The sequence below is a fragment of the Cyprinus carpio genome, chromosome A3 (assembly GCF_018340385.1).
Source record: "Cyprinus carpio isolate SPL01 chromosome A3, ASM1834038v1, whole genome shotgun sequence".
Classification (NCBI taxonomy): Eukaryota; Metazoa; Chordata; class Actinopteri; order Cypriniformes; family Cyprinidae; genus Cyprinus; species Cyprinus carpio.
This window is the reverse complement of record NC_056574.1, coordinates 15,781,065-15,808,662: the sequence shown is the minus strand read 5'-3', so window position 1 is coordinate 15,808,662 and position 27,598 is coordinate 15,781,065. Positions and strand designations below refer to the sequence as shown.

Here is a 27,598-nt window from a genome sequence, read left to right as displayed (position 1 = left end):
CATAATATACAGGTTTAAGTTTTTTTTGTTTGTTTTTTTTTTCTTTTTGACAAAATTGCTCACTGGACCACAAATGACATGATAAACATATTTTGTTAAAGTCGATAAGAGACCCTGAGTAAACATGATTGGGCCAGGCATGATTGAGGCCCTTTTTGCTCAGATTACTAATGACATGCATATTCCTACCTTTCAAACGAAACGATTCCGATAGATCCGCCGATGTCAGAACAACAAGAAACAACAGTCCAGTATAACTGTGCAGGCACTAACAAGTGTCAATTAATCTAAAACAAAATAGAATACCATTCCAAATAGGTTGTCATTCCGCTTGACAGTTTTCTGTCTCTCAGTGTGATATGGTGCATGTTGTTTTGCCCCTAATTACAGGACGGGAGGATATAAAACTCAGTTGTTTCACATTCGAGAGCCTTGTTCTTGAAGAATCTGCAAGAGAGGAATAACTGATAATGAATGGGTTGGATGATGAAAGTAAGCATGTCTTAATAAAACAGGGAAAGACATTAAATATTCCATATATGATTAAAAATTTAATCACAAAAAAAAAAGAAAAAGAAACAGAATTGAAGTTTGGTTCATTTCTGTGAATCAGTTCAACACTGAATTGACTCAAATGTTCACAGAAGCACAGTCTTAGTGTTTTAAATATTTATGAAAACACTTTAAAACATGTAAATATATGGCTGTATATCACAATGCATTGTTTAAAAAATCTAGAATTGTAATTAATCTAAAAGAGCATTCATTTAAATATTAATGTTAATAAAAAAATTAATAATTTAAATGTATACAAAATATTTTTTTAAAACCGGTTTAGTGTTGAGACACTATTATAACTTTGATTAATATTTTCAATTAGTTTTTATATTTTTTTGTTTCATTTTAAGATAAGTTAATGTTTTAATAATGTCTATATACCGGTAGTTTTTATTCATTTTTATTTCAGTTTTATGCTTTATCTATTTTAGTAGATCAAGTTAAACATATGAAAACCGTTTTTTTAACAGTTTTAGTTAACTATAATAACCCAAAATCAAATATATTCAATACTTATTTAATATTTTTATATATATATATATATATATATATATATATATATATATATATATATATATATTATATTATATTATATTATATTATATTATATTATATTATATTATATTATATTATATTATATATATATATATATATATATATATATATATATATATATATATATATATTAAATAACTAAAATACTGTTTTCAAATATTTCTTAATATATAATGAATTAAATTAAATCTCTTTATGTTGTAAGAAACTGTGTGGAAAAGAAGCCTTGTTTGTTTTGCTACTGTTTTACTTCTTGCTGTAAACATTTTAAATCCACTTGAATAATAGCAGTTTGGTTGAAAAAATAACAATAATAATAACAACAACAACATTAAGGCATTTCAAAGCAAATAAATAGATGAATATCAAAAAGAATATTAAACACCTTTTAAAATCTGAAATATTTTCCCTACAATCACCCAGCCCTAAAGTGAGGCCTTTGCTTATTTGTACAAGCGACTGTGTGGACCTCACAGGAAGTGTACAACAATGCATTGGTGATATCATCCCAACATGTTTATTTTTTTACATGACCCTTGTCGACGCTGTCAAAAACCTACTGAAACAGAGCCAAATGAAGCCACAGAAGATGATATTCAGAAGGAAACTTCTGGCTGCAGCATCTAATGGATAAGCATTAAAAATTGAGCAGGTTTTCCATCATTATCTGGGATCGGAAAGCAGACTAGATGAGCTGAGGATATAATTCTAGGGCTCTCTAATAGGCACGAGTACAGGCAGACAACATGCATCAAATTGAGTATTAGTAGCAGAGATTCAGAGAGAGAGAGGGGGAGGGAGGGAGCACGCGCCACTGCCTGCAGCATTCAGCAGAGACCTAATTATCGGCTTAAGTGATATGTAAATGATGCCTCACCAAAAAACACTGGAGAAAAAAAAAAAAAAAAAAACTATTTCCACATCCTCAGTGTGCACGGCATGCAGGGAAACAAAACACTCAGGCATGAACACATTTGATCTGGTTAATCAACTCTTTGAGTATTGTGATGCCATGTGACCATCTGAAGAGCAGAGCTGTGGGATATTTTCTTATGATATGTGTGCATGTGACTATTTCTGTCTGTGCATGAGGGAAGGGTTCTGTCAGCCTCACCTTGGCCTTTTCACTGGGCTCGCTGTTTGTGCCGTATGACTGATTGTGCAACTCCTTGGAGACCACGCAGAGGAACTCTGCTTGATCCTCATTTCCGTAGTTGTATGAAGAGCCGATACTAACCAACTGGCAGGAGAGAGGAAAGGAAAACACATGACGACAGTTTTTCCAAAGTGAACTGATTTGACTACATAAAGATATAAACACAAAATACACTTCCCTGTGGTACATTGCTTTGGTTGGTAATAGTGCGTAAAATAGTACATATAAAAACCAAAACCCAATCACGGGATGCTTTACATCAACAAAGACCACAGAGAACCATTTGGAAAAAAAATAAATAAATGTATCCAGGTCATATTTTACCACAAATTCAAAAAAGAAAAATAAGTTTTTGCTTAAATTGAAGTATATTTTTAAAACACTTTTTTGCATAAAAACAACATTAATTTTGTGGTAATGTGGAAATTAAATGGCATGTATCTGTACGTCACGGCAATATTTGATTTATTGAATTTTATTGATAAACAATTATTTGTGCTGATTTAATTTATGTTGAATTACAATAATGAGATTTTTTTTCCAGGTCATATTTTATTGCAAAATCAAAAGAAAAAAATCCTAAATAAAAAATATCATAGTAATATTTGTTTTACTGAACTGTATTTATATACAATTGTTTATGCTGATTTAATAAAAATAAATTACAACTTTTTTATATCATTATATCATGGTTGATATGGTTGTGTGTGGTGGGGGGGGTGATGTTTCAATGTCTGTGTTGTACTGAGCAATATTACTGAAAAAGTCAAGTGGGCAAGAGACAAAGAAAATCAGCAAAACTCATCAGCAACGTTTCAGGAAAGATATCATTGACTCTACTCGAGTACTGATGCCTCCGTCTCTTCACTTTCCAGGTACTGATTAGACTGAACAAGCAGACGCTCCCTCACCACACTCAGCATGATTCACTCACCACAGGTTGTTGAACTCCAGACACTACCCATCACACCACAAATTACAGCTTGTCCTTCAAACACCCAAAGCGTAAAGCTTCACTTTGTTTCTGAGCCCTACCCTTCCACCACAAGAGCATGAATATGTAAAAATAAAAGCCAACACTGTTTAGCAATCTAGTCAAATACAAGCAAACTTCCAAGATGCAAGTGAAAGAAATTTACTTGCCCAAATGGACAAGTTAAATGATTAATACATGCATAACAAACAATAACTAGGGCTAACTGATAACGGACAATGTATTGACAGTATCAAGGTCACAACTTGCAGAGAAATCAAAACTAATAAGAGCAACAGCACACACAAAGAACCAAACATGAATAAACATACTGCGGTAGAACAAAATAGATAAATGTTCTATATAATATACACTGAACAAAATTACAAACGCAACACTTTTGTTTTTGCCCCCATTTTTCATGAGCTGAACTCAAAGATCTAATACTTTTTCTATGTACACAAAAGACCTATTTCTCTCAAATATTGTTCACAAATCTGTCTAAATCTGTGTTAGTGAGCACTTCTTCTTTGCCGAGATAATCCATCCACCTCACAGGTGTGGCATATCAAGATGCTGATTAGACAGCATGATTATTGCACAGGTGTGCCTTAGGCTGGCCACAATAAAAGGCCACTCTAAAATGTGCAGCTTTACTGTATTGGGGGGGGGGGGGGGGGGGGGTCGGTCTGAAAACCAGTCAGTATCTGGTGTGACCACCATTTGCCTCACGCAGTGCAACACATCTCCTTCGCATAGAGTTGATCAGGTTGTTGATTGTGGCCTGTGGAATGTTGGTCCACTCCTCTTCAATGGCTGTCCGGTGAGTATGCTGGCCATGCAAGAACTGGGATGTTTTCAGCTTCCAGGAATTGTGTACAGATCCTTGCAACATGGGGCCGTGCATTATCATGCTGCAACATGAGGTGATGGTCGTGGAAGAATGGCACAACAATGGGCCTCAGGATCTTATCACGGTATCTCTGTGCATTCAAAATGCACCTGTGTTCATTGGCCATAACATAATCCCACCACCACCATGGGCCACTCGATCCACAATGTTGACAACAGCAAACCGCTCACCCACACGACGCCATACATGCTGCATTCCTGCAGTCAGCATGCCAATTGCATGCTCCCTCAAAACTTGCGACATCTGTGGCATTGTGCTGTGTGATAAAACTGCACATTTTAGAGTGGCCTTTTATTGTGGCCAGCCTAAGGCACACCTGTGCAATAATCATGCTGTCTAATCAGCATCTTGATATGTTACACCTGTGAGGTGGATGGATTATCTCGGCAAAGGAGAAGTGCTCACTAACACAGATTTAGACAGATTTGTGAACAACATTTGAGAGAAATAGGCCTTTTGTGTACACAGAAAAAGTCTTAGATCTTTGAGTTCAGCTCATGAAAAATGGGGTCAAAAACAAAAGTGTTGCATTTATAATTTTGTTCAGTGTATAGGTAAGCAACATCACACAACCAAGAGTGATGTTTTCCCATCTATTAGCACGATTGCATACGTGACAATGATTTTATACAACAGTAGTTTAATAAGTAGTTAATATTTACAGACTTACATTTGAGACATTATTGATTGCTTTTTACTCCATTTCGCTAATGAAAATAGCTCTAAGCAAAGCTAAAGCAGAGCAGTTGCGCATCTCAGAGCAACACACAACAGTGTTTTGTTACTGAATGATTCAGCATATTTGAACGAATCAGGTGAGCCAATAGCCCCTTTCACACTGCACGTTGGTCCCCGAAAATTGCTGGATCACCTTCTGTGTGAACGCAAACACGTCCCGGGTCTTGATTCCGGGATCGATCCCGGGTTGGGGACCTAGTAACATTGCCGGGTTCAGTCCCGGAATGAGCTCTGTGTGAACAAAAGCCAGAACCAATCCCGTAAAGGGTAAGTTGTAGTGATGAGACCGTTATCGTACAACTCTTTTACCAGGTGTTTTGAAGGCAGATCAACGCTCTCGACAAAAAAATATGCGCAAACTGTAATGAAGCAGAGATCAGTTAGCTCCTCACTATCCGCGCTAAAGCTGAGAACGTTTGCCTGCTTAAGTGAAAGTTAACGTGCCTAGCGTTTTCGACTCATACATTACACATCACATCCTGATGTCACGTGTCATTACAGGACCTTTACGGGTTGTGTGTGAACGCATGCAAATATTCTGGGAAATCACTGGCAGTGTGAAAGGGTCAAAATCTAGTGACCTGGGAACAACTGCCGGGACACATTACCCGTGTGTTTTCCGGAATCGCAGTGTGAAAGGGGCTTGCGATTCAGTGAGCCATTCATAAAGACAGTAACTTGCTTCATTTACTGAATGAATCAGCCGTTTGAAGGAATGGGTTGAATCAATGACTCACTTACTAAGACAGTGACTTGCCGCCAACTACTGGTGGTTTGGTTTCATATTTTAAAGTACTGCATTTTTCCAACATTTCATATTTGTATGTTAAAAAAAAGTAGACCATTAATCTTATAACATTTTAATGTGTAAATGCATTTATGGAACCTCTTATCTGCATTAAACAGTCTGAGTAAATACATCTAAATGGCACTTTTGATGCAGCTTCTGTGTTTCCTCTGCAGTGGAAAGATGGAGTTTGTTGATACTGATTTCATCTGAATGGTAACAACCATACAGCATCTTATTATTCTAACTTAATGCATTGATAAAATTTAAGAATTTGACGTAAATGACGTAAATTCATTGCCACAGTTTATATATATATAAACTTTAATTAAGGTCAAAGCAAGCATTATCCAATCTATTTAAAAATATTCAACTTATATGATGAATGGTGACACCTAATGTTGATGGAAACAACAACAACCCAACTTTGTATCTATAGCAATTTCTATGCACAGCGTTTTCAAAGGTACGTCTGGCATTCTGTCACCTTACTGCTGCCATGGCAACACATCATGACAAGCTAAAAGCACATCAGGAGGGCACGCACACCTCACACCTCAGTGTGCCGGGGAAAACCCTCCTACACCGCATGCTTCATTGATTGGCCAACACCACCTTGACACCACATAAAGACAGCAAACATCCCCATTCACTACAGTTTTTGCTTTGAATTTTCAATAGATGGATGCCAGTGTGTACAAACCCAAGCTGGTTTGGTTCATATGTATAAAGAGAAAGAAAAAGCACTGATTCAAATATCAGGTCAACACAAAATGTTTTGCAAACTGTCTTAAGTGTAGTAAAATAAGCATCCCCAAATTTGAATCAGTAAGTAACTACTGACCACTGAAAGCAGCAGAAGCACCCATTTAAACCACTGGCTTTAGATCACAGATGTCCAAGCCACCATATTTAAAGAACAGCATATTAGTCAAAGTTGTTAGACCCTGTCTACATCAAACACAACTGATTCAATTCAATTCAAGTTTATTTGTATAGCGCTTTTTACTATACAAATCGTTGAAAAGCAACATTACAGAAAAACTGATGACCACAACGGCTGGTGTCAATCCACACTGGAGGCCGCATGCTATCGTACAATGTTCACTAACAGAGCAATCAGCTGTAAGTTCAATTAAATTAATGACTACCTATATGTACACAACTATGCTATAACAGCTGATAAATGGCTGGTATTATAATTAGAAACCGTTCTGTCCAAATATCCATTGTGATTGGCTAAAGATTACATTCAACAGTGTTAAATGTTTTTAAAGATTAACTTTAAATGTGAGTTAGATGACAGCAAAGGTAATATAAATAATATTAAAATAAAGGAAATGAGCATGAAGAATCAAATTTACAACATTCGCCGATACACTACACTTTAAAAGTTTGAGTTTGTTAAATTATTTTTAAATAAGTCTTTTATATTCACCAAGGATTCATTTATCAGATCAAAAATTCAGTAAAAAAAGTAACTGTATATTATATTATATTAATACTGAAATATTATAATTTTTTAAATAATAATAAAATATCCTAAATGAATATATTTTAAAATGTAATTTCTTCCTGTGATGCAGAGCTGAATTTTCAGCATCATTACTCCAGTCTTCAGTGTCACATGACCCTTAAGAAATCATTCTAATGCTCATTTGCTGCGTAAGAAACATTCACAATCAATTTCTGCAGTTGGGCTGCTTAATATTTTTTAAGCAATACTTTTTCAGAGTTGAATAAAAGAATCAATTTCTTTCCCAGAAAAGAAAAACCCAAACATTTGGACAGTGGTGTATATTTAATTGAAAAGTCTCTAATATCAGCCAGTAACCGATATGGTACTGGTATATTGTGCATCCCCAAATACACTTCTACAGTTTGCTAAAAAGCTGAAACAAGAGAGAAATCCCAATGCTCTCTAGTGTTTCTAATCACCTGTTCAAACTTCCAGCCATCTGACATCGTGGAGACCATCTGTGTCAATTCCTCCTCCTGACACTGCAGGACTCTGTAGACGTGCTTCACGGGGAGCTGAAGGAAGAAGAAAAACTTATGAGAAGACAAAAGAATACTAAATGAAGAGGCAAGGCACAAGCTCAGATTGAACTGCAAAATGGCTTGGTCATTCCTGGGGACTCATAAATGACATCAGATTAAACTGAGAAGGCAGATTTCAAAGAACACATTTGTCATGGGATACTGTAAGAACATTTTGAAAGAACATGGAAAGGCGAACCCATGTAAAAAACACGTTTGCAGAATCACCCAGGTTACAACCTTTCTGACTGGTTAATATGTTTGAAATCAATAGGCACTAATTCATGAAACAGAAACAGAATCTGTGAAGGAAAGAAAGAAACCAACTTAATTCCAACAATTAAACGGAATTATCTTGAACAATTTATGCAAGAATGGCTTAAAGAATGAATTACATAAATTTATTCTGCTAAATTTATTCTTTCTTTGTTTTTTTTACGATATAATGTAGATTTACGTATGTGATATAATTGAATAATTTTTATTTATTTTTTTAAATCACATGAGAGTTACAAAAACAGGGAATTACTCAAGTATCTAAACCATTAAACCTTTTTTTTTTTCAACCATTTGTGTGCTTTGTAATTTTTTTTTTTTTTTTTTATGAGTTAGCTTTCATCTTTCCAATGAGCACAAGTGGATATATACTTTTATACCCTTAAAGCACAACTCTTTTTCTATATTTACATATTAGGATTTATATACTACTGTTCTTATTTAACATAATATACTTAAAATTCACCTCAAAAATAATTGAAAACATTCGTTGAGTTGTTAGATGTGAAGTAGCACAACAATCTTGAAATAAATAATTAAATAAATAAATTACAGCCCAGTTATAACTTAATCCCAAACTGACTTACCTGAGCCATCTTACAGTCCCTCTCCCTGATTTTGTCTTTGACCAGTTTAATCAATGAAGTGATATTGTAGAATTCAGCCTCTTCTAGCACACCTGATGGATGAAATGGATTATTTAATCAAAAACCACATATCATAGACAAAAAAACTTAATGTAAAGAACATGTAGAGCTTACAAACAAGTTACAACTGAATTTAGTGAGAAAACTGAAGAAATCTAACAGCATGTTCAGACATATCTTGAAGTTCTTGATGCCATTCCCATCATACCTTCCTCTGCTAGGCCTCGGTTCAGCACCAGCTTTCCATGTCTCAGATAGTTGAGCACAGGACCAAAATAAGTGGGATCACGGTCTATCAAATAAGCACCTGTTTCATCCTGGATGAGGAAAGAGTGTTATCAGTACCACGAGACTCGTTTTTTTTCAAAGGATTTCAGCATAACAAACACCATTTTATTCAACTGGGGATTATTTAATCAGAATTAAATGACTCTGCACCTCATCAGATAGTTTGTTTTAATTAAATAAAGTTTTTAAAGAAATAATAAACAGTGTCTGATCAGTACTGAAGGTGTGGCTGACATTTAACATACAGTACATGCTGCAGAGCCCATAGGGACGCTGATCCATCTCCAGCACAACATCATTACCGCGGATCAATACTGAGGTCAGAAAAGTGAGCTTCATTCCACAAAATCACACTCAAACAAAAGCAACTGACAAATGAAACTATAAAGTTAAATCACGCAATTTCTGTTTGGAACGAACACTTCTTTATTTATAAGAAATGTTTTTGACTAAGCCGACGGACAGCAGAATTTCTTTTTTTTTAAGTGGCTTTCAACTGCCGTTGCCCTAATAAATGATGCATACTGACCTTTAAAAGTTTAAAAGCATCCAGGCAACCCTATTTCTTCTTCTATCACAAAGAAGAAACTATTTATTAATTTATTAAAAAGACCAATATACTTGTTTGACATGATAACTAATCAAACTCGGTGAATAAAATAAATAAGCACCAATGAAACCAGTTTAATGGATCAGGTTCTGGATCAGTTCCTTCCAATTATGGAGTGTTTTAAATACTAAAAGAGTTATTAATTTAGTTATTTACCATTTCGCTGGCAGGAATGACTCCCTTAAAAAGGTAAATTATAAAACATAATATTACAAAAACAGTATTTCCCTACGTTGTAATATTTATTTATAAACAAAGTGACCAGCAACCCAATGGTTTTCATTGTTTACTCCAGAAAAACACTAGCAGAAGTATTTTATTGTTTAATAGAATAAGTAACAATAATATAGCTAATATCTTTATGGTTTAGTCTGATAAACATAAATAAAATAGTTTAATTGGGTTGGTATAGCACAGTTTAACAATTTTAACACAACTTTGGTTTATTCAGATTAACACTAGTAAGAATATTTTATATTTCGGTAAAACTTCACATAAGACAACAATGCGTTCGATATTATGATCTACCAACAAGTAAATTTTTCCGCATTTAATAATCTTGGTTAATGGTCATAAATGCATAATCATGAATTGTTAGCTACCTTAATCCATTAGTGTGAACATATACAATTGTACAATATGCAGACATTAACCAATATTAATAAATGCTGTAAAAGTATTGTTTATTATTATCATTATGCTTTTAAACAGTCTTGTGAAGTGTTACCAAAATGTCAATTGTTTAATCAGATAGCTAATAACTAGTAACTTAGTTTCTAAGTTTCCAGTCAGACAATCGGTTTCCAACAAAGGCTTGTAATCTTTGTAATATTTAAGGAAGGTTTACTTGGACAAGCATTAAGTTAGTAGTGTTTAATACTTAAGGTTTAATGAGAACAACACTAGTATAAGTTCTTCAATTAGCACTTGACATGTAGCATGTACGTTAAGTTTACTAATAAAGGAGGTGTTCTCGTATTTCAACACTGAAGGCTTAAACGAGCTGAAGTTACTCAAAATATACTGCAAACCACCTCTTTAACCACATCTGACAGTCTAGAGCTGACTTTATTTGGCGAGCAATCTAATGTTACATCAAGTGTTATCAGTAAGGCTAAGCTAGTCAGCGGAGCTCCATTCACAGTAACTTTACCAGCTAGCCGTCTAGCTACAATTTGAAAATACATCAACATAGCGAAGTGAAACACTGCAGACCCGTCATGAGATTTTCCAGTTTGACTGAACTGTTTAAAGTCCAGATAAGCGAAGTGGCAGTTAATGTTTATTGTCGTGCAGGCGAAGAGCTCGCGGTGTAAATACCTTGTCAGAGTCGAGGTCGGGGTCGGCCTGACACAGGCGGTACAGGAAAGATTTCGGGTCTCTGCACAGCGTTTGTCTCGTCGTGAGAAAGTACGTGCCGCCGACGTTCAGACGAACCCATTTGGACAAGCCGCTTCCAGACGGCAGCAGTCTCTCTCCGAGAGAAAGAGCGGGACACCTGCGAGCGTTCGAGCCGCTCGGGTCAGGGCTCTTCTCCGCCATCCCTCCACTGCTCTCCCGCTACTGATAGAACTGAGCGAGAGCAGGAAGTGCGCGGAGTTTGAGAGCCGCTGTGCCCTCCCACTCCAGCCAGCTACACACAGGCTGTGTCTCCAAACACCCTGCTGACTATCCAGACCGCACACTTTCGGCAGCCAAAAACGCTGCCCGCGCCGTGATGCCCAAGAACGGTGATGACCTCTCTAGGCAGCTCGATTTTATTTTTTTTTTATTCAAACTGTTAAGACTTTTTATACCCTGCAGGAATTTTCTTTTTTTTTCTTTGCCCTTATTATTCTTATTTTCTATTTCTAAGAAATTATGTAATTATTAAAATAATTAAAAAAGCAGAAGTGGACTGACAAGGACGTCATTGTTGTTTCGGTATTTAAAACAGTCACATGATGTAGGGCCTCTATGAAAAAAACAAAACAAAAAAAAAAGTCTGGCAAACACTTATAAAAGAGTATTTCAATCAGTATTCCAGTCAGATGAACGCTTGTCAAATTGTTAATATTACAACGATTTAGATAAGTAAATTATGTACAGTAGCTGCATTAAATGTGCTATATAAATAAATAAAAAGAAAGAAAGATAGAGAGGGAAATCATGCTTTGGTCAATCATAATTTTAACAACGTGATTATGACTAAAAAAAATTTGACATTCAATTATGAGACAAAAAGTGAATTATTATATCAAAATTATTAGATACAGAGTCAATAATTATGATACACAGTTGAAATGATAAAATATATCAATTATAAATATCAATCATGACATAAAAAGTAAAATTACATTGTGTTTTAGGGTTAAAGAAAAAGTCTGTAAACTTGACAGATTATGTTCTGGCAGAAAATTACTAGTACATTTTTCCATTTATTACAGCGCATAATTATGAAAATGTGTTAGATAAAGTCAATATTATAAGAAAAAAGTCAATTATGAGATAAAAAAGGTCATAATTATAAACTACTATTAGATAAAAAATAAATACATAATGAGCTACTAAATCAGAATTATTAGATTAAAATTTGAAGTTGTTATATAAAAAGCCAATTAAAGCATACAAAGTCATAATTCATAAAAGATAAAAAAGACATAATTGCGAAAGTTGAATTTATTACATTTTGACCTTTCTTCTCATAATTATGACTTGAATTATGACTCATATTTATGAGTTTTCATCTAAGAATCATGATTTGGTCATAATTTTTACTTTTTATGTCATAATTATGATTTACAAAAGCATTTTTTTTCTTATTTTGTGAAAACAGGCTTCAATAACGATATAGGTAGTATTTATTTAATTTAATCAGATAAACACTAACTAACAGTTAATATATCAATGGATTAGTTTGATAAACACAAGTAGAACACAGAACAGTTCATATTTTAATGGCTTAGCTAAGTATAGTTATGTAGGTCATATTTCTATGGTTTAATCAGATCATTTATCTGCATCAGTGCTATGAGAGTGTGCATGATTGTGTTCTCATGTGCAATAATTATCAAATGAAGACTATGTGAGAAGACTGATAATACAAATGACAGTACAGTGAATAGCAGGCACTTATCATCACTTGATAGTCCTGCTATTGTCTGTATAAAGTGAGATGTGTTTCTCATAGCTGTTGTTTTTCTGTTTAAGCAAGCCTGTGGGCATTCTCTTACTGTATGTTTAACTAAGATCTGGAAAGCTGAATGGTGAGTGCAATCAGTATGACCTCATTTCAGCGCTGCAAGATGTTGAGAAATGTAAACAGCCAGCATGCATGAGAGAGCCAAATGTAAAAGTCAGGGGAAGTCTATAGGGAGCTGTTGTCTTAGCATTGCTGTCTTGCACATGCTACCAACACTCTGTCAGAAACAGAAGCAGAGAGATGTTACTCTTCATATACACTTTTATTATGAGCCTTAACGTGATTTTCTTCTGGACATTCTTCAGTGTCATTAAAGGTGCGCAGAAACCCAAGGGCATAAACATTGAATCTGATATAATTTAAGTCACCTGATTATGACACATAAAAAATCTTGTAAAATATTACAGCGATCATTCACATTCGAAGGCTTTACATTTCAATATTTACAACATGTGGCCCCTGAACATAAGTCAATTCAAATCTCTGAATATTAGAATTTAAATAATATTAAGTACTACAGGCTGAGCCACTGCCAGCGAATAATCTTATATAAGAATAAAATTATACAAGGTGCAAATCCAGTAACACTGTGTTACTTTCTGAATAATACATCATCTGTACATCACAGTTACATTCGTTGACAAACCTAATAGAATTATAAATACATGATTGAACAATCTCTCCAAAAAAAATGCAGGGAGAAAACACAACAGAAGAGGAAAAACACACTTCTGTGTTTGATTCTCACTTAGTTACAGCATTTTCGTTTGTCTGTGCTGGACCAACATCTTTTTAAATGTACAATAAAGTGGTCAGAAACTGTATCTGCAGACACGGCCCTTATTTACAGTTGTGATTCTCTTCACAGCTCAAATCCCGTAGGTATAACACCATATGTACACTGCAAGAGAGTGACCCGGCATGACAAAACATGACTGTTGACAGCCATCTGCTTTTGTTGCAACACCGAATGCCGCTCGCTTGCAGTGTATACTGTGTAACGTACCTTATCAAGTACTTGTTTTCAAACTTAACCATGTTTATAAATAAAATGTAATATAAAACAAATAATCAGCAGATTTAAGAAACCCAGTGCAAGTTTCACATGTGAAACCAAAAAAAAAAAAAAAAAAAAAAAAAAAATCCATTGCTGGGTAAATTTCATATTAATTACAAAACGGCTCTAAGGTGATTGTTTTCTGATGATAATAATTCCATGTAATATGATATTATACAGGTGAACAACATGACTTAGAGAATAAATATAAATATATTAATGATATCTGTATCAATTTAATATTTACTTGACCTGTAGGATCATTTGAGTGTCCTCTATAGCTATCCTTATTATTATAAGGCAACAGATTGAGTGTTTTTTCCCCAAGCTTTTGGGGATACTTCCTATACATATCTATATACCCATATATAATGTACAAATTGTGGATTTGCTGAGTTTTACTGATCTTTGCTTTTATATTACACCTGTTAAATATGACAAAAACATAGCAAACAAAACATCTTTTCTCTTCAAGAAGGAATATTGATGCATTAGTCCCATAAACGCACAGTTGACTTCCTGATTGGTAGTTGAATGGTGAAGGGCTTAGACCCCTAAGACTTGCCTTGACTGCAGTGGTCTTCTGATGCCCCGCCATGTCAGTAGTCTCTTACTAGTGATATACTGTTCCCCACACCTCTTGAATCTTCTTACACCATTTGTCTGCATTACCACTGGGATCCATTAGATAATATGTCCTATTTGGCTGCACACGAGAAAACAATGAAAAGATTTAGTAGCATTTAGCAAAGTCCCAAGAACTACCATGATATTGCCATGTTTTCTTTGGATATATAACCTTGGAGCACCATGTTAATAATACTACGTCATATAAATTATATTTAGTAATCATTCAGTATGATGCATTTATTAAAGGCCCATACATTTAAAGGAAAACTTCACCCAAAAATGATAATTTGATGAAAATGTACTCACCCTCAGGCCATCCTAGATCCTAGTTTTTTTTGGGGGGGGGGTTCTATCTGAACAGATTTGGAGAAATTTAGCATTACATCACTTGCTCACCAATGAATCCTCTGCAGTGAATGGGTGCCGTCAGATTGAGAGTCCAAACAGATGCTAAAAATATCATAATAATCCACAAACAATCCACATGACTCCAGTCCATCAATTAATGTCTTGTGAAGTGAAAAGCTGTGTGTTTGTAAGAAACAAATCCTGCTTCAGACAAGACTTTTTCACTGGAAAAAGCAATATTATGGATCGAGCACTCATATTTTAGCTAGAAACGGCAGTTTGAAGTTAAAACATCTTAATGATGGATTTGTTTCCTACAAATATTTAACTTTTCACAAAAGACGTTTATTGATGGACTGGAGTCGTATAAATTACTTGTGGATTAATGTGTTGTTTTTATCATCTGTCTGGACTCTCAATATTGACTGAACCCATTCAGTGCTGAAGATCCATTCATGAGCAAGTGATGTAATGCTAATATTTTTCCAATGAAGAAACAAACTCATCTACATCTCGGATGGCCTGAGGGTGAATACATTCTCAGTCAATTTTAATTTTTGGGTGAACTATTCCTTTAATACCATCCCTAAAGCTTTTAGATGAGGCAATTATTAGTCAAATAACTACAAACTACAAAAGAAAGAAAAAAAAAAAAATGCTATAATTTTTACCGTGTGGACGAAAAATGTCTTGAAATTCTTGGCCTCAGGACGCAACTCTGGAGACCATGGAATTTCTCCCTTTAGTACTTTATTCACAGGATCCACGTAATATAGATGTGGCCCTTCTGTCAGTAGAAGCTGACGACGTCGAGCAAACAGTCCCTGTGAAAAATGACGAACAAGAAAGGGTCAAAAACATTTACTGTCACTACCAACTGCAGCCAAAAGAGGGTGCTCTTTGTTTTTGTACTCAACACTTAAAAAAAAAAGAAAAGAAAAAAACAAAAACAAACATGCACCTGTTTTTTTACTCTAGATACCATATAAGATAAGAGCCAGGAAGAAAAAAAATGTTACCTTTCGTTTGTCAACAGGTCCCATTTTATATATCAAGTTATTCTCAACAAACTGGTGCCTTTAAGATAGCAGATAAAATAGCAGATGTTAATGAATAACAAGCTGGCAGTTATTGCTATTTGTGTAGTTGAAAACATAACTATAATGATCAAGAGTTCATTTTACAACGTGCTATAAAAAACTTAAAAGGAAATGCAAGACATAAAAAAGATCATTATTAGCACATACACACACGCAACACTTTATTATCTCCATCACTGTGTAACAACAAAATGAATGTGTGTTTAAACTGCACTGTCACTACAGGATGACAAAGTCATATTTAACCAGAATCAACGTTTATGAGCAGGAAAACAAATTTCTGAATGAAGCTTATAACATACCAAGGGTTGCCACTTGTCTGCTTCTGCAGCAGAAGCTGTTTCTCCTCACTGGAGAACTGCAGATCCAGCTCAAAGGAGTTGTTGTCCAGGTCATGGATGTACTGCTCTATATTGCTGCAGAATCTCAGTGGGACGATCTGACTTGAGCTGGATGTGACCACCTGCAGGTTTTTGAACTGACTGAGGAGATCTTCATACTGTGGGAATCAAATAAAACAGCACATCAGTACACAAGACCCAGCGAGCCTGCACTTTTTAGCTCACAATCTGTACCTTTAACTGACCTTAGACACTTAAATATTTCACTCTAATTTAACCTCAAGTCATGGCCGATTTTACTTCGCATCTCAGAGTGAAAAAATATCAATTCTGATCTCATCCAAACTTCAGAGAAACACAATCAAGGTTTCCATAATGTATGACTCAGTTTTTTATAGGTTTAGGCCCTGTCCACACGAACGCAGTTATTTTTAAAACCGCAGCTTTTTCTATGTGGTTTGGTTGTTCATCCACACGCAAACACAAACCAGGTCACTCTAACCAAACATTTTTGAAAACGCCTTCCAAGGTGAAGATTTTCAAAACTCTGGTTGCAGTGTTATCGCGTAGACAGTGAAACCAGTGTTTTTGGCTTGTGACGTCGGAGCCAGCGCTGTTATCTCCGCCTACTAGAAACTTTTTCAGGCTTCTGACTGGTCAATATGGCTTTACGGTTTAGATTATATCACCACCTGTTGGCTTGGCATGCTCTTGACAGTGACAGACGACATAGCATGCGTTTTCATGTAGACGGAGATTTTTTTAAAAACGGAAGAAGGAAAAACTTGTGTACATGTGGACATGGCCTTAATAAGTGGTCAATTTTGATGTCTTCAAACGTAGTGTATGAGGCTATTTAAAAACGAAACAAAACAAAAAACACAATACAACAAAAACAACCAAACAAAAACATCAAACTAAAAAAAACATAGATGAAACAACCAAACAAAAACATCAAACTAAAAAACAGATAAAACAACCAAACAAAACACACACACAAAAAAAACAAAAGCAACAACAACAAAAACAAAACGTAAAACAACAACAACAACAACAAAACAAATCAAAACACTGTTTATATGTAATTTTTCACAGTATTGTGCATGAAAGGTATGATGAATCTAACTAACGTTGCCATAGTAGTCTTCATCATCTTCAGCCATGGCTGGTAGGTAAGGGGTCAGCTTGGGTGGAGTCTGAACAGGCAAGTTCTCCCATGAGATCGTCTCAAAGAACATGTGGCCTTTCAGTGGATTGAACCCACCCATTTCCTCACATCCTAACCGCTTTCTAGGGTCCAAAGACTGAAATCAGAAGGAAAACAATGAGTGTGCTTCAACATAGTCGTGCAACTGAAAGTGATGATATGTAAAAGAAACAACGATTATTACCAACAGTCGCTGCACCAGATCTTTAGCTTTAGTGAAGAACTTCTCAGGAAATTCATATTCCAGCTTTATTATCTTCTGGAAAATCAAGTACTCATTCCTATTAAATGACAAAAGTAAATGACCAACTGAACTAAATCAATATCAACTGAATGGTTTGTAGTCTCACTAGCAAAGAGCTCTAAATCAGCTGAGAGAAAGAAAGGTTTAAGTAACAGTCACATGGTTGAGTGTTTTGTTTTCAACGGCCATCCAAGCCAATACATTGGTTGTAATGTTACCAAAACGGCAAGCGGGTCATGTGACCCAGTGGTTGGGGTTTCCTCAGAAGCCCTCTGTACTATCTACACAAACAAGTCATAAACACCAAAGCCAACACTTCCTGTTATTTCACACCATGTTTTTTAAAACTGCGATTACAACAGTGATCAACCACCAGTACTTCAGCTGAATGTGCAAAGCAACATTCCCACATTGTTTTGAATGCTTAATTGAACTAAAGCTAAACTAAGCTAACTAAATTGATCAGTAACTTACCCAGCTCTAAACGGAGGTAATCCGGCCACCAGCTGGTAGATTATGCAACCCAGTGCCCAGAGGTCAGAACTAAAAGAGAAATTTCACAGAAAATAAAAACAATTTTAAAGCAACTTATTACCATCTTAATCTGGCAATATTGCACATTAAATGCTAAAACCTTTTGCAGGCTGATTTTTCCGTCAGCAGCTCTGGAGAAACGTACTGTGCAGTGCCAACAAAAGAATTGGCTCTTGCTGGAAAGACAAATCTTGATGTTAACCAACACACACAGCAGATTCAGGTGGGCACCAGCAGAATTACATATCTTTAGTGACCATAACCTCGCTGACAACTCATATATGTGCACAAAGAGAAATAATAGATGTCCCATATTTATGTTATTTGAGAGCTGTTGTGAGTGTATCTATAGATAACAAACACTTCATGCCTGACCTGCATGGGGGTTGAAGGAAGTTAACGACAGTCGTTAGGAACAATCAACAACAAGAGCAAAGCCATTCTATGAAATAACTGTTCATTACTTTGAGCGCTGTCCATCGATAACTGCTTTGCTGTCCCGAAATCCGTAATTTGAATGTGCATCTCTTCGCTCAATAAAATGTTCTCTGGCTTAAGGTCCCTAAATAATAAAAATAAAAAAGTAAAAATAAATATATTGAAAAAATGCATTAGGAATTTATTTCCATTCAAGTCATATTGTTAGTGAAGAGTGTAAATTACCTGTGAATAATTCCCATTGCGTGCAAATACTCGAGTGCACAAACTATCTCAGCAGTGTAGAATTTTGTGCAAGTCTCATCAAATGAGCCTATTTTGCGAATGTATCTAAGTAGTTCTCCATTCTTTGCATAACTCAGGGCAAAATCTGATGGATTAGAAGTTAAGAACATTTTGACAAAGTAATAAAGAGTTTAACAAACACGGACTTGATTTCATTTCACAGTTTCACAGCTCAACACCACAGTTTTACTCTGAAAAGGATACATAGTTTATGTGAATCTTGAAACGTGAAGTAGAGCTTTACGAAAAAGGGATGATCTATGCTTGACAATATATCCTTCTCTCTGATCACATAGTGTGCTTTATTCTCTTTCCTGATGTGATTCTTCTCTAGAATCTTCACTGGAAAACATATTGGCATTAGTTTAGTTTCTTAGATTTATTTACAATATTTAATACAATACAATACTGTATAATAATGCCCATTACTTGCATATTCCTTTCCTGTGGCCAGTTCCTTTGCAAGCACAACCTGCAATTCAAACGTATTGAGCTACTGCAACAAATCGATCTACCAAAAATATCTGTCACTTGCAATTTGAACCTAATTAAATATTGTTAACTATTAAATAGTTATTAAACATTTTACTGCTAAATCTTCTGATGTCTAGGCTACTAAAACAAAAATTGTACCCACCGTTGAGAAGGAACCCTCTCCTAAAATTTTGCCGAAGCTGAAGTCCTCCTTCTTGCGTGATTGTGGAGGTTTGATGGTAGACGCCTTTGGCTGAATGCTTGCCTCACCCCCGCGGACCTCCATACTGAGACAGTGAGGAAGGTTGGAGTTCAGCTGAGTCCTTACCATTGATGAAGAAGCACAGGAGCACAACACCACGCTAGGCTGGATGGAAGCAGCATCGTACTGAACGAGCAAAACACACACAGAGAGCAAACATGACACAGCCTCAGACATGCGGGTACAAGTGCAATGAGGAACAAAACCACCTTGGAGGCAGTAACCAGCAGCTGATAAAGTACAGTAGAGCTTCCGCAGAGGGGAGGGCTGTGTTTGTTTTCACCCAGGATTACGAGTACTCAAATTCATTCACTCAGACCTGCCTTTGTTTACGTTGCAGAGAACGCAAAATATTTACCCTGTTGAAGTTACAAAAACAGCCTTTTTGCACCACCGTTTCAGTTAAGTGGCACTGTTAAGTATAACCACACTTTTAAATGCTAACCACAACGAAACTTGTGAGGTGATCGTTTGAAGGTGCTTTCAGTCATTTTTTTTTTACTTATTTATAATTTTACACATAAACAGTTTCAATTCACACCAGTAGCTAATTTAAATAAAACCATCATTAAAGCATTTTAACTTTAAAAATACAAAATACAAATCCATAATCCATAATAATGCTTCCTTCAGTAAAAAAGGCCATCCCCTGTTGTCCTCTCACATCAAAATAAATCCACCAACACATTTGGTTTGGAACTGTTTTTGAAAAGGCTTTGCTTGTATGCAGTACTCGATCTGTGCATTTTTCTCTCCAGATTCAGACGCAGCAAACTTTTCACTAAAGAAAGCATTATTATGAACATATTTGTTATTAACTGATGGACTGGAGTGATGTGGATTACTATGTTTTTATCAGCTGTTTGGACACTGGACTCCCATTCTGACGGCACCCATTCACTGCAGAGGATCCATTAGTGAGCAAGCAAGTACAGTAGGATTCTTTCTTGTAGGCAAATCTATCGCTTTATTCATTTACTTGTAAACGCCATTTTATGTTTATATGGGGCAATATGACATTTAGTTAGACTATCAGTGTGTTAATAATTATGACTTCACAAAGAGGAACCTGAGAGACAAGACTAATTATAATTCAACCATCCAATTAGGAGCATGATGTTTAGTGGCCTGCGAGACTTAAGTCTTAAAGACATATATCTCTTATATACATAAAAGGTTATGTCTGTATCAACATGAGGCAGTTTTCAGCTTTAACACCCAGAGCCATGCAAATAAAGGAAGACCTGTTTCCCCACAGCAGGTTGATCACTCCTCATTTGTTTACTATGAGAAATGAGGAGAGAAAAAAAACATATTCTAAAAGGTTCTGTTATTAGTGTAAAGCCCTGGTACTTTCCAGACACCTGCTGCATAAGGCACTTCTCCAATACCACTTTGCCAAACACATTCAACCACAGAAACTAAAGAGGACTGTCCCTCGCCTGTAACTGACAACATGGATGCTACATGAGCTTGACATACAGTACAGAAAAATAAGTGATCGTGTCATATACACACAGCTTAATGATCAAATTAAAAGGTAGAAGGAATTTAAATGGTTTGTAAACAGCACTCAGTGAAAAGAACTAAAATAAGATAGAAGTGCAGCACCAGTTTTTTTTTCACACACCTTCTAATTATTTTGTTTTATTACTTTTTATATTTAATTTAAACATTTCTGAATAATTGTTTTTCGAATAATAGTTTTGAGGTCATCAATAGTATGAAAATTGCATTATGCAGTGACAAAATGTGCATCCTGTGATGCTTTTTTGGACATTTTTGGTTCACCAGCCAGTCCAAATAATCTTAATTCTTATAATTTTATATTTATGTATTTAAAATATCCAAATATTTATTGTCAAATAATATCTCAAATATATGAAAGCCACTTCCTCCATTTAAACTCTAAATAATTATAATTATTTAAAAAAGTCTCAATTATGAGATAGAAATTTTTATTTTATAGTTAAAATATAACTAATTATTTCACATTATCTCATAATTTAATTGGATCTAATTTAATCTAATTTAATTGGACTTGTTATCTCATAATGACTTACTATCTCATAATTGCTCATTTTTATGTCATAATGTTTTACCAAAGGTTTTTATTTAAAAATTAGATTTCAATTAAAATATTGGGTTCATAAAGAAATACAAACATCGACATTGTGTTTGTCAGAATATAAGATCATGAGAAACTTGACTGGTAGTTTGTGTTTGGATCAGTTATCTGAACAGATACTTCAAAAATAAACAGGTAACATCACTTCTTTTTACAGGGCTCTGCACTTACTTTTCTTTTTAGGAGCACAGTCAAAAAAATCAGGAGCACCTTCTGATCAATAACAAAATTAAAAGGTGTTTGGAAGTGGTATTTGTAGTAAAACTCTGGTTGTACAAATGGTAATCAATACACAATGGTTACTACACTTTTACTACAATAAAACCATGAGTAAATATCATGAGGGATGTAAGTCACTTAATATTAACTTCTTGTTTATTGAACTGTTGTATTAAATTAATATCACATTTGCAAACTCCCTTAATAATCATTAAAAGCTATCACACACCTTTAGGGGTTGAACGACTTCCGACTTTTTGATGAAAGTCGTGTCGAAGTCGATTAGTCATTGATGACGTCATTAATTAACAAGTCTGGAGCTGTCACACATGGCTATTGCTCCTATAACAGCTCATTTCTATCAGGTCTTTTGCCTTTGGGTCGTTATATTTCTCACAGATTTCTGCTCGTTCTATACAGATAAAGTAGCGCAGTAAAGATTATATTTATATGAATGCATTAGTGAATTAATTCTACCTGGCAGCGTCTCTCTACTAGTAGTGAAGCTGTGGAATTTAGTTATTAAGAAATACATGTGTGAACTTTTCAGTTTCTAAGCTATTTTATTGAGAAATCACAGACCAGTAGGGGTGTAATGATTCACTCGTCACGATTTGATTCGATTCACATTTTTAATCTCACAATTCGATTCACGGATTTTTTTCTTAACAAAATTAGATTTAAGACAAATTATAAATTAAATGTGTCCTTTTATTATTGCTTGTACAAAATGCTGCACGTTTCTTTATGTAATTGAAATATAACACTATAATAATATACTAATATAGCATATAATAATGATAACAATATAATAGAAACAAAATAAGGCTTTGTATGTGCTCTTGTCATTTAAAATTAGAGGCAACCACTAATTATTATTTTTTTTTAATCACGATCCAAACAAAGATGCTGCATACATGCAACATGAGCAGTTTTTAATCTAAATTATTGTATAATTTTTAAATTTGAAGCAAAAATAGAATGATTTGACTTTTGAGTTTTGTGAAACTATACATAAAAATATCTGCATGAAACAAACAGCAGATGATCTGAATGAGACGCAGATTAAAGCATTTCCTTGGTTTCTGCTGTAAACAAAGCAGTGCTGCACTTATGAACTTTAATATGAATTATACAGAGGTAAGAGGAAAAGAAAAATACCATCTAAACTTTTCTAAAGACAGTAAATTCCCCTCAGACATACATTCATAATTGAATTGCGATTTGTTTAGCATCTCAACCGATTTGAATCGTCACATATTTGAAACGATTTTCAACTGGCTCACGGTTAATCGTTACATCCCTACAGAACAGTGCTGACAGTACATTTCTGCGCTGAATGATTCTGTGTGCGCGATCTGTGCGAGATGTACGAGCTACTGTCTGTAGCCTACGTGTGTGCGTTACAGTGCAGCAGCGCATTAGATTAGAACAGCGATTAACTTACCTGTACAATGAACTGTTTTAAATGTGCATTCGCCCGTTCAATTTCGAGCATCCAGTAATATATGGAGCGCTTTCAGAGTATGCATTTATTTGTCATTTTAACTGTTTGGAAACGGAGCATAAATGTGGGAGTCCTTCAAAGATTTCTTATCCTGTTGCGCCCTCTATAGGACCAGCGACTCTGAAGTCGACTAGTTGTATAGTCAGTGCAAGTCACCTTAGTTCACCGCGGTCTTATAAAGTTCCATTATAATCAATGAAGCTCTCTATACTGCACAATGAATTGCTAATTTACACCCTGTCTCCACTTTGAGGATTCGTGGGCTGCAGAACTCAGCAGCACTGAACAAAACACCAGTGTTTTGAGTGGATTCTGGTTAACATTGTGTTCAAGGAATCAACAGATAGCAGGGCTCACAAAATTTGCGTATTATTTATTTGATTTGGGATTTGTTTTAAAATTTCAAGTTAGTTTTATTATTTAACATTTCAATTTTACAAAGAAATATGCAACATTTTGTATGAAATAATAAAAGGACACCTTTTCATTTATAATTTGTCTTCAATCTCATTTTGTAAAAAAAATAAATATATAAATAAATTGTACGAAAATTGTATGGTGTAATTTGTATTGTGAATTTTATTGTATCGTAAGTTTATTAAATCATTACATCCCGATATGCTGCTAGTTTTTTGCTGATCATGCTGATTTGTCCACAGTAAAGTTCAGCCAATGTCTTTTTTTATTTGGGCTAGTTATATTCATTTTGGGCTACCAAAACCTGAAGAATGCCTGCCCAAAGGGCTACCAGGGATTTTGAAATTTTTCTATTTGTGATTTTTATTTTTATTTTGTTCTCAAAACTTCAAAAACACATTGCAAGTAGAAACCTTTGAAGCTCCCCTGAGCGCAAACGCAAATATGCTAATCGGGTCAGTCGCACTGGTGCTTCTAAATATTTTTCATAGTCGCAAACAGTAGTTTTTAGTGGCAAATGCAACTGAAATGGTCACACTGTATAACCCTGCTTTATAACACATTAATAATATAAATAAGAGTGGCATAAACACAATGGTTTAAACAACAATATCGATTACAAGCTGCGGAATAATGCCTCCACTTCCCTCAGGATCAATGCCATCAAAATAGAGTACCATGTTGTAATCTGATCGCACAATGGACATCTTTCTTGGAGTTCGCATTTAAAACTAGATTAGGAAGTCAAGTTTTGATAGAGTCAACAAATACAATACCCTGACATGACATTTTAACAGGCGGCATTGGGTGTCTTAAAAAGCAAATAGTGGCACTGTATGCATGAGAGAACATTATAGTGAAGGTTGACAGGCTGCCAAACTAAGCATGAACGCAAACGACTTGGTAGGCCTGGTCATAAAGTGTCTTCACAAGGAAAATACATGAAGATGAAGTGCTTTTATGTTTTAAAAAACAACTCTTAATCATAACCAAACACAGCAAAAGACAGATGACAGCTTATAATATTGCCGTTAAACATTTGTGAGACACTAAGCGACAACGTCTCTGTAGATGCCTAATATGTTGAGACATACTGTACAAGCTGCAAATGTCAGATAATATCTTTAAGACTGTAAACACTTGTTTAGCACACACACACAGCCACAATGACTTTGAGTAACTGTTTCATTCAGTGCATTTGCAGGTAAGAGATGCAGCTCGAATTTCCTGCATGTGCTGTTTTTTTATTATCAAATACGTGGTCACAAATGCAACACCCTAAAGCAGATTAGGAACACCTTTCTCCTACTAAAGCTGCACTTGTCTAATTAACTTTAGTATTTATTAGCAGGATATTGATCATGAGGAAATATTTACAGGGCCTTTTCTATTGGCCCAAAAAAAAAAAATAATGAGTTAGTTTGTGATACTAAATACTAAGCCACAATTATGAGAAGATAAAAAGTCAAAATTACGAGATAAATGAACTTTATGTCATAATTACCTGGTATGTCATAATTTTGACTGTCATAATGACTTAATATTGCATATTTACTGTTTGCCCTAATTTCAACTTTTTTTATATCATGACTCAGTATCTCATATTTCTATTTTTTATGTCATAAAGATTATTCAGCAATGGATTTTAGTACTGTGGCTGAACTGGGTTTCCATACTAAAAAGACAAAAAATGTTTTTGAAAATTCTAGAAGATTTAATATTGAAATTAACAGGATACTATTTAAGATTTTATTCATTTCCATGACTCTTCCAGGTTCTCCATGACCATGAGTGTAAAGGGGAACAACTGTCCTTAAAATTTGTTTTGTACATTATTTTGTTTTGTAATAATTTGTTTAACCCATAATTTGCTAACTTTTTGATATTCTGTTTTTAATCAAAGTAACAGCCAAGAAAAGAAAACATAAAATTTTCTTTAGTTTTGTAGCCTGTTTTGCTTTTTATCCTAGTATGACTCCTCTGTTTTAGAATATGTAGTCTATATGGGCTTAATTTGTGGAAATCATCATGTCGATCTAATGAAAGCAACATGTTTACATTTCTCTTCTGCTGTAAAGCAGTAGATATTGTCCGAGTTGCCTTTTTATTTGCATTAGCTTGTGTAGGGATCGTTAAATTTGATGGTGTTGTTTGTCAGGTGAACGTGTCTCTAGCGAGAGCTGTTTCACGAGGTGACTGTACTACGAACACCTTAAACAAATTAAACAAATCCTTCATTAACCGACTCTGCGCTGCTGCGTCACTTCCTCTGGCATGTTCACGAGCGCTGCTGTTTGTTTTTAGCCTGTCAGCTGACAAAGTACATATCAAAACAACCGCAGTAATTAAAATAAAACTACACTCTATATAAATTAATGGCATCACTACATGCAGTAACGATGAACTATGTTAAAGCACAGATTTTATTTATTAAAAAAAAAAAAAATGATATATAACATACAAAATTGGGAATGCTGAAACAAAAAAGCCCGTGACCTTCGTCTTCTAAAACGAAACAAATCACTTAAATTAACTGAGTTACATTTACAGAATAAAACTTACTTAAGTAAAACCCCTCCCAAAACACTAAGCTGCTTAGCTAGAAGAAGATAGCAACTGGCTAATTTAAACTGGCAAATAAAGATGCGGTTCCAGGACATCCTATCATTCAGAATTACTCGAGATATTATGTTGTATTTTTCATCCTATACTCACAGCTTGGCTCTTGGTCTTGGCCATGGACGGTTTGAGGCAGTAATGTTGTCATTACAATGCTGTTAGTAGTGGATGTGCCCGCTGCTGCCTCTCTCCTGCCAGCTCCGACGTCACACCACAACAAGCTCGCGCTCGCTCGCTCGCTCGCTCGCTCGCTCGCTCGCTCTCTCTCTCTCTCTCTCTCTCTCTCTCTCTCTCTCTCTCTCTCTCTCTCTCAAGATTCAAGTAGCTTTATTGGCATGGTAAAAAAAAAGTATCTTTACATTGCCAAAGCATAGAAAAATTTAAATAAACATTTAACACAAATATACATAAGAATAGAAGTATATAGCATATAGAATCTGTAGGCTATATCTGTATACAGTAAAACGAAAGTAATAATACAAATTCTAATAAAGAGGACTGGATCCTGTCATGCCAGTTTAACACTGTTGTACAGTGTTTTCTTCCGGCTGTGACTTGTGGTCCTGTTCTACTGCTTGTCCTTTTATCGTGGCAGGGCTTGACATACCTTGCAGCCAGGTTAGAGCTTGTTGAGGTTTCTCCCAGAATGTACGGCAGTTTGTCCTTTTGTTGTATCTGGTTGAAGTCTTTGTGCTGGTTTGTGAATTGGGGGAAAAATGTTTCCCTAATTTGTGTATAATTAGGGCATGTTGTTAAAAAGTGCAGTTCTGTTTTCACTTCATGTTGTGAGCAGTCTGTCTTCGTTTGGCAGCAGGTCTGTCTGTGTCTGCCTGTCTCTAAAGTGAGGTTATGGTCACTGTGTCTGTACATGGTCAGGACTTTTCTTAGTTTAGGGTCTGCTACTGAGTTTAGGTATTCTGACGATTTATTTTCTCTGTTTAGAGACAGATAGCTTTCTTATTTACTTTGCTGAGCTGTTGCTTCTGTCCAATGTTTCAGATATTTCTCTTTCTGTGTTTTTATGATTGATTTAGTCTAGTAAATTCAGTTCTGAGACCAGCTGGCT

The 27,598-nt window shown here is 35.2% G+C and overlaps 2 protein-coding genes across 3 annotated transcripts; both read right to left on the bottom strand.

Annotated features, from left to right (window-relative positions):
• Positions 1-74: 74 nt before the first annotated feature.
• Positions 75-11,271, bottom strand: LOC109082142 (BTB/POZ domain-containing protein KCTD5-like). Its single transcript, XM_042720602.1, has 6 exons — positions 10,862-11,271; positions 8,852-8,960; positions 8,584-8,675; positions 7,619-7,714; positions 2,228-2,353; positions 75-447 (listed from the first exon to the last, which is right to left on the bottom strand). The coding sequence occupies exons 1-6, from the start codon at positions 11,081-11,083 to the stop codon at positions 418-420; spliced, it is 675 nt and encodes a 224-aa protein (XP_042576536.1). The 5' UTR covers positions 11,084-11,271; the 3' UTR covers positions 75-417.
• A 1,694-nt stretch (positions 11,272-12,965) lies between these two features.
• On the bottom strand, positions 12,966-26,784 carry LOC109050590 (3-phosphoinositide-dependent protein kinase 1-like). Of its 2 annotated transcripts, XM_042720594.1 has the most exons (14): positions 26,629-26,784; positions 19,544-19,768; positions 19,336-19,378; positions 19,111-19,248; positions 18,847-18,991; positions 18,648-18,745; positions 18,284-18,359; positions 18,124-18,192; positions 17,590-17,686; positions 17,329-17,502; positions 16,160-16,356; positions 15,777-15,834; positions 15,429-15,581; positions 12,966-14,485 (listed from the first exon to the last, which is right to left on the bottom strand). In XM_042720594.1, the coding sequence occupies exons 1-14, from the start codon at positions 26,650-26,652 to the stop codon at positions 14,393-14,395; spliced, it is 1,590 nt and encodes a 529-aa protein (XP_042576528.1). In that variant the 5' UTR covers positions 26,653-26,784; the 3' UTR covers positions 12,966-14,392. The 2 variants fall into 2 exon arrangements, with proteins under 2 accessions (XP_042576528.1, XP_042576519.1); XM_042720585.1 differs by lacking the exon at positions 26,629-26,784 and having other exon boundaries at positions 19,544-21,507.
• Positions 26,785-27,598: the final 814 nt, after the last annotated feature.

What these genes read in the sequence shown, in the direction of transcription:
- LOC109082142 (XM_042720602.1), bottom strand. Translation starts at nt 11,083, where the DNA reads ATGGCGGAGAAGAGCCCTGACCCGAGCGGCTCGAACGCTCGCAGGTGT. An exon ending in GGGACTGTAAGATGGCTCAG is followed by an intron (nt 7,715 to 8,583) that starts GTAAGTCAGTTT and finishes TTCTTCCTTCAG; the next exon opens with CTCCCCGTGAAGCACGTCTA. An exon ending in AGCCCAGTGAAAAGGCCAAG is followed by an intron (nt 448 to 2,227) that starts GTGAGGCTGACA and finishes CCTCTCTTGCAG; the next exon opens with ATTCTTCAAGAACAAGGCTC.
- LOC109050590 (XM_042720585.1), bottom strand. Translation starts at nt 19,819, where the DNA reads ATGTCTGAGGCTGTGTCATGTTTGCTCTCTGTGTGTGTTTTGCTCGTT. An exon ending in TCAAGATTCACATAAACTAT is followed by an intron (nt 18,992 to 19,110) that starts GTATCCTTTTCA and finishes CTAATCCATCAG; the next exon opens with ATTTTGCCCTGAGTTATGCA. An exon ending in GACCTGTTGACAAACGAAAG is followed by an intron (nt 15,582 to 15,776) that starts GTAACATTTTTT and finishes CATTTTTCACAG; the next exon opens with GGACTGTTTGCTCGACGTCG.